Consider the following 15,680-nt stretch of genomic DNA (forward strand, 5'->3'; position numbering starts at 1 on the left):
CAATAGTAATCAGTATAAAATATATAATTAAGCCGCAAAAATAAATCCATACATCGTAAAAATGTTGTTGTCAGCAGTTTTCGATTATTAAACAATTAATTCAATAGTAATCAATATAAAATATATAATTAAGCCGCAAAAATAAATCCATACATCGTAAAAATGTTGTTAATTTCATATTTACATTAAAAAAAAATAAATAAAAGAATTTCAGTAAATTTTTAATACAAAGTCGTTTTCCGTACCGAGACCGAGGCGCATCTCTCTAGGCTCATGGATTAGTTTAATACTGTTTTCCATTCTTTTCCGTTTGCTACTTTACTTTTTGAATTAGAGATTTTAAGTTCTTCTATGTCTTAAAATCCTTTTTCCACCAGGCAAATACGGAATAACAAAACAAAAAATAATATAAACTCAAGTAATGGTAAAAATGATTAAAAATCATATCCTTTATTATAAGTAAAATATATCTATCTACCAAGCAGGTTGATCAAGATCTTTAAATGATGGTTTTCCATTACCTCCTTTAGGAGGTTTGTTTGTAGCTTCCCGTCGCCAAAGTCTTGGAAGAGGTTTCCATGGGAAGGGATTATTCAATGGGATCCAAGGAGGATAAAAAGTCTCCTCTACTTCAATTAAAGACCAGGAATCAGTTGTACCAGCGTGTTTTGAAAGGGTTGGTCTTTTTGTAGGGACAGAAGTTGGAGTTGCTGCATTTACAGATTTTTCAGTAGAATCAGGAAGAGATCTTGGTTTTCGAGTACGAGCAACTACTGTTGCAGATGGTTTTGGAGTGCGTTTTGCATCTGCGTTGTTAAACAAACAGCAGGCGAAACCTGAAATACAAAGCTTTAGATTATCTATTAGTTTAATAAAATCTTTTTTTTATTATATAAAATAAAAACATGTTTCGATGTATTAACTATTGTAATATGTTCTTCTTCTTCTCGATGTGCCTATTCGTTACGAATGTTGGCGATCATCATGGCAATCTTTATCTTATCTGCAGCAGCGCGGAAAAGCTGCATAGATGTTGTATTGAATTAGATTCTAAGGTTCTTTAAGCAATATGTTCTTCTTCTTCCTGAACCTCGTTTTCTGAATATTTTTCCTTGCAGGATGGCTTGAAGGAGAGCACATCTGGATCCATTTTTGCATAATATGTCCGAAGAATTGTAACTTTCGAGATTTGATGGTGGTCAGTACCTCTCGGTTCTTATTCATTCTTCTGAGGATCCCCTCAGTTGTGACTCGGTCAGTCCACGAGATCTTAAATACTCTCCGATATAGCCAAATCTCAAATGCTTCCAGTTTTCTGCACATATCTTCGTTAAAGGTTCACGATTCAAAACCATAAAAAAGGACAGAGAAGACGTAGCATTGCAGCATTCTAACTTTTGTATCAAGAGAGAGGTTGTGACTCTTGAAGAAGACCCCATCCGATTGAAGGTGGATCTAGCTTTTCCGATGCGTGCTCTAATCTCCTGGTTGTTGATCCATTCTTTATTTATTATGGTGCCGAGGCAGTTGTAGTGCGTCACTCTTTCTACTTGGTATTGGTTGACGTAGAGTTGACCTTCTGTTATCCTTTTCTTGCTAATTATCATAAACTTTATCTTCTTAACGTTTATATTGAGTCCATATTGTTGACTACACTACGTGATTTTGTTCATAAGAACTTTTAGGTCTTCTAATGTCTGTCCGCAAATACTATGGTGTCATCTGCATATCTGATGTTGTTTAGCCGGTAACCATTTAGTAGAATACCTTTTTCATTTTCATGCAAAGCTTTGATAAATATTCTTTCCGAGTACAGATTGAAAATTAGAGAAGACAAAATACAGCCTTTCCTCACTCCACGCATGATTTTCACATAGTCAGTGTGTTCACCTTCAACTCTGAGATTTGCTGTCTGATTCCAGTAGAGATTCCAGAATAATTCCTGAATAATTAGAAGATTTCTAATTATTTTCAGATCTTAATCATTAATTCCTGCTTCTTATAGTATTTGCATAATCTTGGCATGCTGTACTTGATCAAACGCTTTCTCGTAATCAACCAGTCATGCGTATACGTCGCAGTTGACGTCTCTGCACCTCTGGAATAAGACTTGTACTGAGAACAAAGCCTCTATAGTACCAACAGCATTTGTGAAGCCGAACTGGTTGGGGGTAATTTGACTTTCATACAGCTTGTAGATTCTCTTATGAACTAGGATCTTTAGGAACAACTTTAGAAGATGAATCATGAGGCTTATAGTACAGTAATCTTCGCATTTTTTGACGCATTTGATTTTTTTGGAAGTGCAATAAATATGTTGTTGAATATCTTTGCGATTATTGCTATTGATTCATTGTCCATTAGTTTGAGTAGTTCCGCTTGTATATTATCAGGGCCTGCTGCTTTGCTATCCTTTAACTGTGTTATTGCAAAATAAACTTCTATAAATGATGGACAAAGAAAAAATATTCTTGGTCCATGATTTACTTATTCTTCTAGCTCAAACGTGTTATCTCTTTAGTCTTCAAATAGTTTTTCTAGATATTATTTTCACGTTCTTATTATACTCTGTTTGTCCAAGATGATGTTTCCGTCAGAATCAGTTATATTTCCTTTCTGCCTTTGTCTTAGCCCCCCTGTGAGTTCTTTAACTTTCCTATGTACATTGTGACTATCGTACTTTGACTGCAGAGTCTCAATGTCTTCGCATCTTTCCCTTGGTTATTGCTTATTTTTCTTTCGCTACTCTGACTTTCGTTTTTATTATTATATTTATGGTTTTATATTTGTCTGGGTCATTTTTATCTTCACTTCTCTCGTCTGTTAGTTTCAGGATCTCATCTGTCATCCATGATTTTTTCTTCATGAATCTATCTGTCTTTAAGTGTTTATCCTTTACATTTTGCACTATTTCTGTAATATGTTTGATCGTTTGTTTTTCGTTTGATTCGTCTCTAATTGCAGCCACTTGCTCGTTTAACGTGGCTTGGATTCTCATCCTCGTATCAAGGTCTTTCTGTATATGTAGGTCGTATGAATATGCTTCACTTTTCTGCACTGTTTTGAGTTTCACTCGAAATACTCGCACCAGTGGAACATGATCTGTCTCCAAGTCTGCTCCAGGATAAGTCTTGACAGATGTAAAGCTGTTTCGGAATTTTTTATTTACTAAAATGAAGTCTATTTAATATATAGTTCTATAATTCTTCCGGGTTTGTCTTGAGGGGATTTTTACGTGTTCAACTTGCTAGGTGGTAATTGGAAGAATGTGTTGGTGACAACTGTTGGCAACAATTTGTTAGCCATGCTAAAATATAAAAAGAAAATAGAAAAGGTTCTATAAAATACTACAGATTTGGGATGAATTAGGGAACCAACTAAATATCTTTGAAACAAAAACGTCGCTATTCATAAAACTTTGCAAGCCAGAACAAAAATACATAACTCATCTGACACCATATATTTTTTTAATTAGTACACACAAAATTTGCCAAAAAACTGGTTAAAACGAGAAATAAATCACTTTACAGTTAAAGAATACGTAAATTTATTTACTAGGACCGATGAGAATAATAATTTAAAAAACTCAGTTCATATGTTTAAAATGCTTTTTGTTCACTTCTCGACAATCTGCAAATCTATTATTAAATTCGTAAGTCATTTTTTACAAGCCTTTTTTTATAATTTTTTGTTTCATTTTCTTGAAACCTGTTTATCAAAAAAAACCCTAAAGGTAACCCGAAAAAAAAATCTCACGGACTAAGGTCCTTCGAACAAGTAGGCCAGTCTATGAATCATCTACGTCCAATCCATTGAGTTCAAATTCACTCTCAACACATTCACATTCACAAAATGTCTGGTTAGTAGTGCAGAAATAATTTAGTTATTTAATAAATCTATCACCATCTTAGCACCAGTTAAGTTTACTTCTATTAAAAATTGGTCTATATTCCTGTCTTGCCCAATTTCCATCCACCATTTAACTTTTTTGGATGCTGTTCTAACACGATTACCATAACCGATCATTGTAAATAGATTAATACGATCTTTTTCACTAGCGGTTTACTGAATTGTACCGCACTAAGCCTGTTTTATTCGATTTTAAATATTTTTTTTAAGTTCAAATGTATTTTTTTGTTAATTTCTTCAAATGGGTCCGAAATTGTTGTTATCAAATAACTTATAACAAAACAAAAAAAAAACGATTTTCCGAATCGCTTTTAGTAAAATTTTTTAAACATTTTATCGAAAAAAATACTTTTTCTCTCATGGTAAGCTTTAGTTTAGTTTCTAAAATATATACCAATTCACAATAATATAAACTCAAGTAATAGTAACAATTATTAAAAGTATATCCTTTATTTTAAGTCAAAGATATCTATCTACCAAGTATGTTGATTAACATTAGCGAATGATGGTCTGCCTCCACCTCTTTCATAAGGTTTGATTGTCACTTCCCGTCACCAAAGTCTTTGTAGATGTATCCATTGATGGTGATTAAAGATCCAAGGAGGATAAAAAATTTCCTTTAGCTCAATTAAAGGACTGGAACGAGTTGTACCAGTGTTCATCGAACTGGTTGGCGTTTTTGCTGGAACAGCTGTTTTAGTTGCTGTATTTATGGATTTTTCCGTAGAAGCTTTCCGTTGTTCTCTTCTTTTTCTGACTAGTAACTTGGGATAAGGGGTACCGATTGGTAAAAGAGATCGTGGTTTTTGAGTATAAGCAACTACTGTTGCAGACGGTTTTGATGTGCGTCTTGCGTGTGCGTTTGTAAATATGCAGCAGACGAAGCCTAAAATGCAAAGCTTATATATATATATATATATATATATATATATATATATATATATATATATATATATATATATATATATATATATATATATATATATATATATATATATATATATATATATATATATATATATATATAGTAGATTTTCTTGGGCTTAGGTTCATAAAAAAGATTGTAATATTACTAAGATATTTTTATTTACTTTTTTCTACGTTTCGGCAGGAAATCCATGCATTTTTCAAGAAATAATATTGACTAAGAAACATTTTATCAAAGACATTGTAAGATTTAAATGAGAAACTTTTGACTTACCAAGCATGTAAAAGTTCGTTGCTAACAAGTATACATTAAACGTCACAATTAAAATAATTTTGTTTATTGATGTCGGTTTATCATTTAAACAATCAGTTATTTTCACGTTCATCGGCATTCTGAGATTATCTTTTTGTGTGTTTTTAAATTAAATTAAAATATATCTTGTTTAAATTTTTAACATATTTTTTATCATTTATTGCAATTTTATCATATTATTCTTTTTGATTTGTATAGACTCTAGGAGCTCCCTCTTCTTCCTGTTATGTTCACTTTTCAGAATCTTGGTTTTGTCAAAATCAAATTTATGTTGCTTTTTGTTTTCATGTTTTGTGAGGGCGGTTGAGTTTTTTTTGTCATATTTGTGATAACGTATTCATGAGTTAAGTATCTGACTGGTTTGTCCAATATATATCTCCTAACAATTCGAGCAGGGAGTTTCGTACACAACATGCGATTTTTTTAATAGAGTAGCTTTTGTTTTTTAGTCTTGTAAAATTCTTTTTCAAAAGATGGTGCCCTTTATGAGCAACTGTAATGTTATGTTTAGACAGAAGATTTGCAAGTTGTTCTGATAAACCTTTTTTATAGGGGAGAGATATATAGTTTTTCTTTACTGTGTTAGTTTTATTGTTATTATTGTTATTGTAAAATGTATGCAGTCGCGATTTAAAAGTGTTGTCGATAAGGTGGTGTGGGTATGAATTAAGTGTTAGTGCTGTTTTTGTTTTTTTAATGGCCTGGAGTCTATTGATCGGATCGGATAATCTGATAGCTCTATCGGCGAGTCCGATAACTACAGATTTTTTTTGAGACGAGGGATGATGAGAGTTGAAATTAAGATATCTCGACGACCAGGTTTTTTTGGTGTACCATGAAGTAGTTATAGTGCTGTTTTCTCTATGTAAAGTCAGGTCCAGAAAATTAATTTGACAATTATTTGGTAACTCAACTGGTAACTCAGTTACCAGCTGAAGTCCGTTTGAAGAGGTTTACTCTCCGGACACTGGAACTCACTTAAAGCATGGGTGTATGTTACCTGAAGTAAAATTTAATTAAAATATTAAACATCAAATAATATTATCAACATCATGTACTATCTTTGGTAACATAATATATTTTAAAGGCTTTTACCCAAATATTTTGGTGGCTCAGGCATGGTAACCTGTATTTTAACCAGATACCCATATACAAAGATTAACCTCTTTTTGTGATACGTGGTATACAGCCAGCTGCAGGAATTATTTTCCTTGTGGATTTTCTAATGTGAAATTTAGTTTTTGGTGGAAGTTATTGTATTCATTTAGTAAAATATTCATTTTATCCTCTGGTGCTGCACTTAAACAGTCATCTATATAGCGATAGAAAAAAGGTATATAAAAATCTATTTTATTTAAAACATTTTCCCCTAGAACTTTTTTTTAGTTTCAAAACATTTTTTTTATGAACCTAAGCCCAAGAAAATCCACTAAAAAATATATGTTAAGGTTCAAGAACTAAACTTAAACTCTATATATATATATATATATATATATATATATATATATATATATGTATATATATATTTACAATTTTTTTCGAATCTCAACAAATGCGTAATTGAACTGGTTCGCACTAATGCCGCACCCGGTATATGCTTTAGGGATATTGTTTTAATATTTAATGATCACTTATCACTTTATATGCCATCAATCCACAATTCAAACAGCTTTCTATAGAAAACTATAACACATCGTAAGTAGCAGAAATAATGTACAAGTAAATAACTTTTTAATGGAAACTTTGATTTTTATATTTATTCATAAAAATAAAAGTGGTGTTCCATGAAGCAAAATATATACTCAGAAAATTATGATATTTTTTATTATATTAGTATGTCATTTAAAACTTATATTGAATAATATTCCAGCAGTTAAATGGATCTCTGTTCCTTTAAACCAAAAACACAAAATTTTACACGGTGATGTTTTCTTAGTGTGTATATTAGGGTGGGTCAAATTTTTCAGATCGAACAAAACAAGTATGGGTGTGAATCGGAAGTTGCATTAGACTATTAGAAACAGTATAAAAATAAGAAATAATATATCACATATATGTTTTAGCTCTCTAGCGATACTTGAAATTTCCCATAAATGGAAATTTTCCCCCTGACTGTCAAATTAGTTTAACAAAATAAAACAAAGTTGTATTCATCTAAATTTTTGGTTCTAAAGAAAATTAATGCGTGTTACGCTACTGATGAGCGGTTGTCACTAGTTTCACGCATGCGCTAGCGAGATTGCTAGACTGATCTTTCAGCTAATTTCGTAGAAATCGCAGTACCGTTTTGTCTGGACAGGTCGGCAGATCACTATTTTTTTGTATGATTTGTTGTCGGATTTTGCATAATTGAAACTGCTTCGTGTTGTGTACTGCGATATTGCCGTAATAACTTTTAATAACTAATTAGTTTATTGAACTGAAAAAGATAGAAGTGTGTTAGTAAAATGAGTTTTTTACTAAGAGAAAGAGTTACTGTAAGAAACACTTTTAAAAATTCGAAGAAAGAAAAATGATAATAAAAGGTGTCGATAAAAATACTACCATTCAATTACAGCGCGCATTGGATCTACAAATAAAACATCATAAAGAATTCGAACTCAATGATAGAAGTCCTTGCAAAAAAAGAAAGATGTCCGAAATGAGTAAGAACGTTTCAGAAGCACATGTTGATAACGATATTGTTGACGTTGATACGGAACCTATACCTTCAACATCAACTTCGGAGTCTAATAAAACCTATAATACAATACGTCTCACAAAACTCGCAAGAATCTGCGATAGATATGGAGTTTCAAACCGATCCGCGGCTGCTATTGCTACTGCAGTGTTATAAGATGCCGGCCTAGTGTCCTCCGAAGAAAACCGTTTGGTTATAGATAAGAGCAAGGTACGTCGAGCACGAAATAAAGCAAGGCAACATCTACAAAGTAATGTACACCAAAGCGCTCTAGAAAGTATTTATTTCGATCGGAGAAAAGATAAAACCTTAACGATCGAAAAGAAAAATGGTCGTTCTTATCGAAAACGGGTATCAAGATAACATATTTCTATCATAAGCTAACCAAACTCACAATATTTAGGACATAAGACACCAGTAATTGGAACCGGAAAAGCTATGTGTGATTCTCTTCTTAGCTTTCTTTCAACCAATAATGTGAAGCTAGATTTTCTGAAATGTATAGGATGTGACGGAACTTATACGAATACTGGATGGAAATCTGGAGCAATTCGGTATATGGATTTACGTCTACAAAGGCCTCTTCAATGGTTTATTTGCCTACTACACGCAAACGAATTGCCTCTAAGACATTTATTTAGTGTATTGGATGGGCGAACCAGCGGACCTCAGGGATTCACTGGGCCTATCGGAAAAGCACTGGAAACTTTTGGCCATCTCTGTGTTAAAGCGTTCATTCCTGTCTCCTGTAACATTATTTCTCAAAAAGAAGATGTGATAAAATATTTAAGCACGGATTAAAAATACATGTACGAAATGTGTCAGGCTGTATCATTGGGTGTGTGTAGCGACGAACTCGCTAACAGGCAGTCTGGCAATATGTTACATTCTCGCTGGCTTAAAACGGCCAACCGCATATAACGCCTTTACATTGGAACCATTGACTAATCTGAAGAACTCCAGACATTAGTTTATTATATCATGAAAGCCTACGCTCCCGTATGGTTCCACATCAAAGGGCAACCTTTGATGTTAAGAACGATTTCCGAAGTGAAAATTGAAACATCAATAAACGTATTTTAACCTTTAATTGTGGCTTATTCCCATTTAAATAGTAATTAATATATATATATATATATATATATATATATATATATATATATATATATATATATATAGATATATATATATTAGTTTTGAGTTTCTTGAACCATATATAATTTATATAAAATAAGTATTTCTTGGGTTTAGGTTCAATAAAATATATATTACACTAGATTGTATTTTCCATAGCAATCAACGTTTCGGCAGGAAACCCTTGCCTTTGTCAAGATTTAAAACGTAAAACGGGACACAGACATTAATGAACTTCAGTTCAATGGAAAATAAAATCTAGTTCCACATGTAATATATATTTTATTGAACCTAAACCCAAGAAATACTAATTTTATATTCTATAAATTCTATAAATTTATAATCTATAAGTGTTAAATAAACTCAAAAGGATTGTTAAGTTCAACAATCTGAAAGAGATTAATTTCACATTGCAGAATTATAATTTGGATTGTTTTAACTTGTTTCGTTTAAAAAAAAATATGTCATCCATTGACTAGATTATGTTCATTATTTAATGGGAATATAGTGTGGTATAGAGCCATACAGTGATTGCCCCTCCCTTTCTCCTAGTACAATGAGGTTTTTGTGTCTTTTACGTGCATACTGTAAAAAAAGAAAAATAAACGTAGTTATAAATAAAATCGTGTATTTACGCAATAATGATCTACTATGGCAAAAAATTGTAAAACAGTACTTGTTCCAATTAATCTGAATACAGATTATCCTTTTCCCGCTTGGATTATCTTCTAACTTCTCTTACTTTCTTAATTTGTACTTTATATGTAAACGATATCGTTTAAAACGCGTCTTTCTTAAACATCTTTATTTAAACACTGGCGAAAAGAAAAGGCGAAAACCTGGTTTAAATTTTGATATTGATTGGCTATAGTGTGATAAAACTCAGTTTTTTGTCCAATTTTAAAAAAGTACTGGAATATTTTTTTTTGGATTTAAAATTACCAAAAATATTCAAATTTTCAATACTTTGTAATTTAAAAGGTTTATTTTTGTAGAAGGATATTTAACTAAATACACTTAAGATTTCGTAAGATATAAAAATGTGCTTATATTAATAAATTTTATATTAAGTTGATTGTTATAAATGGTAGATTAAATTACAATGAAAAATTAGTCGCAAATATGAAGATTTCAAACAAATAGAAGAAGCAATACGAAAACCACATCATAACGAAAACTGTTCTTACAAAAAATTAAACACCCATATACAAAAGCATCTCTGGTTTACTAAAATCCATAGAAGTAATATATTATTTTGTCTAGTGTGCAATATGCGAAATTAAGAAGCAAATATTCGGAACATTTGTTAGGAAACAACAGTGGAAATTAGACTTAAAATAATAAAAGAACAAGCAAATGTATATGGTAGATGTGAAAATACTACGTTATGTAGACGATGCTGAAAAAAAAACTGTGACTATGATAAAAGCAACAGAAAAAACAAAATGTATGACAAATTTTAAAAAACCGATACGATGTAAATTGAAAGTTAAGCATAAAAAAGCATAAATTTATAGAGATTAAGGTGTCTAGCTTATTCTCTCTTCTATAGTGCTACAGCTCAAGTTGGGCCCTGGACTCCCCTAGCATTCACCTCCAAACACCCTTTCCTTGGCTGCTCTCCTCCACTCTCAATATCTCTTTAGCATCGGTTCTCATTTCTCTATCCACCTCTTCCTTGATCTTCCCACTGGCTAATGTCCCACAATAGTTTTGATAAGCGTCCTACTAGGTATTCTGTTATTATCTATTCGTCAAAGGTGACCTGTCCAGAGCAATCTTTGGGTTCTTTGTGATATTGGTATATCTGGTGGTTGAACCTTATTCTCTACATAACTTTGTCGCAAATGTGTCCGACTATAATTCTCAATATCTTTATGTTAAAAGTTTTAATGAAATTTATTATCCTTTTGTCGTAATCCATGTTTCTACGCCATATGTTGCTATTGGTCGCATGATGGTCTTATATATTATGAACTTTATTTCTTTATGGATGTCTTGGGGTCCAAACACCTACGACAAGGAGAAGTATGCTTTCTTAGCAAGCATTATCTGTTTCGTCTCCTTATAATTTACTTCATGTTAAAATCCACTAGGAAACTAAGTTCCTGTAGCTAGCTGTATACCATGTATCACAAAAAATTTTATTTCAAATGTTTAGTAAAAGGTATAAATAAAAAAAATTGTATTTATACCTTTTACTAAAAATTTGAAATAAATTTTTTTTTACTTCATGTTGTTTGTCGATTTTACATTATTATTTTAGATTGATATCGGTAATTCTTAAAGTTTGGGTAAATTACCATCCAGAAATCTATTAAAAGATTAAAATGTTTATAATGTTTATATCGGTTTTACATATTTCTGGGGAAAATTTGTAGATAATAATCCCTGTCTTTAGAAATTAGGTAGTTTTAATATTTACAGTTAGTCGAATCAAGCGGTTCATTGTTCTCGTGCTTGCTAAGTATTTATGGATTTCTGAGAAGAACAATACTTGATTTCCCAATGTAAAATTTTATAGTTTTTAGAAACGACCTTCCCTCCACTAGGGGCTTTTGTTAGACGTTTTGTAATGTATTTTTAGGAGTATTAATCGAAACTAAGTTCTGTACAGACGTTTAGCTTAGTCAATAAAAGTCCTATCAAAATTGTTGTCTTATATTATTTTAATTTGATAAAATAATATATTATAGCAAATATCTCACGGTAAACGAATCGTAAGCCGAACATTATCTTTTTCGTAGTTCTTCCTCCTTACTGCTGTTCTCAGTTATCTGTACACCCAGGTATATGACCTGTTTTACTACTTCAATATTTACGTCGTCTATTTTCAAATTTTTTATGCTTCTTTGCTTTCTTGCTCGTATTAGAGCTTTAGTTATACTTACTTTGGCGAATATTTTTTTGATATACCAAATTCTCTCATAATTAAGTATATTTCATCTCTGGTTATGTTATCATAAGCTTGTTGAAAATCTATTAAGATTTGGTAAATATCTATATCGTGTTTCCAAACTATAGCTAATATTTGTTTAATTTTAAATCATTTTTCAATAGTAGACCGTCTTGGCCTGAATCCGGTCTGGTATTCCCCTATGATTTACTCTGTAAAGTGACTCAATCTCCTGTTTATTTTGGCTATGTTTCTTTCCTTTCTTGCAGATTGGGCATAAAATTGTTTTTTTACAGTCTCTTGAAATTTCTTTGTGGGTTCCACACATCCCTTATTAGTTAATAAAATCTATCTATTTCTGTGTGTGATTTGACATTTTGCGAATTTTAGTTGGAATGATGTCAATATCTGGGGCTTTATTATTCTTTAGTGCTTTAACAGCATCCACTATTTCCTGTCTTATGTTAATTTATTACTCTGGTTCTGATCTTCTCTTATCTCAAAATCAACTGCATGGGCTATATTTGTTTGTATTTACTCTCATATTCTTGAAATTGTTTTTAAAGCCTGCTTTTATTGCTGCATCGTTATTGATAACGATTGAAAAATGAGAAATAAAAAATACTGAAAATGTGAACAATATAGAGGAAAACCAAATATTCTGCTATAAAGACAAAGAACGAAACTCCACAAAAAATAGAAGAAAACCTTGGATGACTCAAGAAATACTGAAAACCATGAATCAAAGAAGTACATATAGAAACAAAAACCCAGATACATACAAAAAAAAACATAACTTGATAAGAAACAAAATAAAAGAGGCTCAGGAAAAGTGGATGAAGGAACATGCATTGAAATTAAGGAATTGCAGATAAAACATGTTCATTATAACTTACATAAAAAAGCTAGAGCAAACAATAAACCTTTTATTAGCCCAATTTAAATAAAAAAACTATGGATTTAATATATTGAATATATTGTCATCGACACGAGAAGAGAATTGCCAAAAATTAATGCGAGGAAGCTCCAATAATATTAAAATCTGAAGGCCAACATACTATAAATAACTCAAAATCTGGTAGACCCCGGTCCAGATAAAGTTCACATCGAGTTGATTAAACTTATAGATAAAGACGATTTAAGTGCAATAACTATTCTATTTTACAACATATACAAATCTGACGAGACATCTACAGAATGGCTACTATAGATCTTTGTTCCACTACCAAAAACCAATAACCCCAAACACTGTAATGACTATAGATTGATCAGGTTAATGTCACATTTATTAAACATTTTTAAAGGTTATACATGCAAGAGTATTCATAAAGTGCCTAGCGGATATGAGTAATAGACAGTTTGGCTTTAGTAACAGGTTCGGAACAATAAAAGATCTGTATAGTTTTACAAATCTTGCTCAAAAATATCGAGACCAACAAGAGGATCTTTTCGTTACATTTATAGACTATGACAAAGCTTTCGACAAAGTTAAACAGAACATTCTCATAGAATGTCTAAAGCGAAAAGAAGTCGACAAAATTATATTAACGTAGTAAGAAATCTCTATTTTAAACAGGCTGTGGTATTAATAGATAGAAATAGCAAGGTGGCCAAGCTTTTCAATGATGTTTATTCGACTGGTGATATCCCTGAAGATTGGTTAAAGTCCGAATTCATAACACTACCAAAAAAACAACGTCCGAAAAACTGTAGCGATTATAGAATGATAAGCCTTATGAGCCACACTTTGAAAATATTTCTACGCATCATCCACAGTAGAATCAGAGATAAATGTCAAGAAGACCAGGATGAAACACAATTTGGCTTCAGAAATGGACTGGGAACTCGGAACGCCCTCTTTGCACTAAATGTATTACTGCAGAAATGTCGAGATCCAAGGAAAGACGTCTTTGCTGTATTTATTGACTATGAAAAGTCCTTTGATCGAGTACAGCATCACAAAATTATTACAATAATAAAAGATAAAGGAGTTGATAGTCAAGACATACGATTCATCGAAAAGTTATACTGGCGTCAAACAGCGACAGCTCGCATAAACGGAAAATCAACAGAAATATGTAAAATACAAAGAGGTGTCAGACAGGGTTGTATACTATCCCCACTGTTATTTTATTTATATTCAGATAGAATATTTAAAGAAGCGCTGCATAATTTGGAATGGGGCGTGAAACTTAATGGAATTCTGATAAATACAATCAGATATGCAGACGATACAGTAATTTTAAGTGATGACATGAATGGATTACAATGCCTTTTAAATGCCATGGTCATATAATTCAAAGAGTGTCCAGTTTTAATTATCTTGGTTGCCATATTACTAAACAACTAGATCCAGATCAAGAGATAAAACGTAGAATCGAGATAGCCCGCACGACATTTTTAAAATTGAAGTCATTCTTCTGTAATGATAACTTGCAACTTCAACTTCGAAAGCGCATGGTTAAATGCTACATTTGGTCAGTTCTCTTATATGGTGTCGAAGCATGGACATTAAAAATATCCACCAATAATCGTCTGGAGGCCTTTGAAATGTGGCTGCACAGACGTATACTAAAAATTCCATGGACGGCTATGCTGACAAATGTGGCAGTCCTTGAGAGAGCAAATGCTGCTCGCGAGCTGCTTGATAACATCAAATGTAGAAAGATGGCCTATTTTGGACACATAGTAAGGGGAGACCAATATAATATTCTTCAACTTATTATGATGGGTAAAATCGAAGGACGCAGAGGAATTGGTAGAAAGCAGGCCTCTTGGTTGAAGAATATCAGGGAGTGGACAGGAATGAGGAAAGCTAAGCAACTCTTTAGAATAGCTCGAGCCAGAAACAGTTTCGCCATGTTAATCGCCAACGTCAAGGGACTTCGATAGGGTACGTTAAGAAGAAGAAGCAAGGATGTGCAACAGATAAGTAGAGAAATGAAATTAAGATTAAGATTAAGATTAAGATTAAGATTAAGCAGTCTTTTTGAAGATGAGGAAATTTCTAAGTAATCAAATACTCAATCTGCAAATCCTATATCGGGTGATAAAATGGTATATTCACTCTATTCTTCGTTAAGATGCCGAAGCTTAGACTGTTAATATTGATGGTTTACTAACGTAAAGGAGATAGTCAATTCTCACAATCTTAGGAAGTTTTTATTGTAATAAAATTGTAAGCTACCGGTTTCGAGGCTTACAGTATATGCCCCATCATCAGGCCACAGTACAAAGTACTTAGTTTTAATAAAAACCAAAATCTAAAAACAACATGAAACAAACAATGAACACACAATAAATAAAGTAAATTCAAAATAAAGTAAATCAGAATTACGCCAGCAACTACAAACTAAATTGAGTTAAAAAATTGATATTATAATATATAAAATGTTAACTGTATAAGAAATTTAAATATAATTTATAAAAGAATTGGTACAATATAAAATATATTAAGACGCCAGTGGCAATAGTTATAACCAGTCTGATAGAAACTGTACTATATAAAAATAACATTAAAAGATTACCTAAAATCACCAATGTACAAAATACTGACAACCTCATAGTGGCAAACTTTTAAGGATAATTGCAGATGCTATTTTCGTTTATATACTTTTACCAAAATGCACTTAACATAAATTATACAATATTTTGATAATATTTAATTTAAGTCGTCATAAAGTTTTAATTGCAAATATTATCCGTTAATACGCCAAAAAGGTTTTGGAAATCATTTAAATATTTAATAAATTAATATTATAAATGAATTCCCATTGAGGAATTGATAATTGTATAAATTGTACCGAAGACAAGTTTAAAAA

At 31.7% G+C, this 15,680-nt stretch overlaps 2 protein-coding genes across 3 annotated transcripts in view; one reads left to right on the forward strand and one right to left on the reverse strand.

Annotated features, from left to right (window-relative positions):
- The window catches only part of LOC140432405 (calcitonin receptor-like), a 465,986-nt gene that overhangs the window by 244,397 nt on the left and 205,909 nt on the right, over positions 1-15,680 (forward strand). The gene's annotated exons all lie outside the window — the stretch shown is intronic.
- LOC140432406 (uncharacterized) lies at positions 420-15,507 on the reverse strand. The gene is made up of 2 exons (XM_072520284.1): positions 15,387-15,507; positions 420-836 (listed from the first exon to the last, which is right to left on the reverse strand). The coding sequence occupies exons 1-2, from the start codon at positions 15,421-15,423 to the stop codon at positions 475-477; spliced, it is 399 nt and encodes a 132-aa protein (XP_072376385.1). The 5' UTR covers positions 15,424-15,507; the 3' UTR covers positions 420-474.

This window comes from Diabrotica undecimpunctata, chromosome 1, assembly GCF_040954645.1.
Source record: "Diabrotica undecimpunctata isolate CICGRU chromosome 1, icDiaUnde3, whole genome shotgun sequence".
NCBI classification, from domain to species: Eukaryota; Metazoa; Arthropoda; class Insecta; order Coleoptera; family Chrysomelidae; genus Diabrotica; species Diabrotica undecimpunctata.

Coding starts and splice junctions, on each gene's coding strand:
- LOC140432406 (XM_072520284.1), bottom strand. CDS start 15,423: ATGAGGTTGTCAGTATTTTGTACATTGGTGATTTTAG. Junction 837..15,386: donor TTGTACATTGGTGATTTTAG/GTAATCTTTTAA, acceptor TTTGTATTTCAG/GTTTCGCCTGCTGTTTGTTT.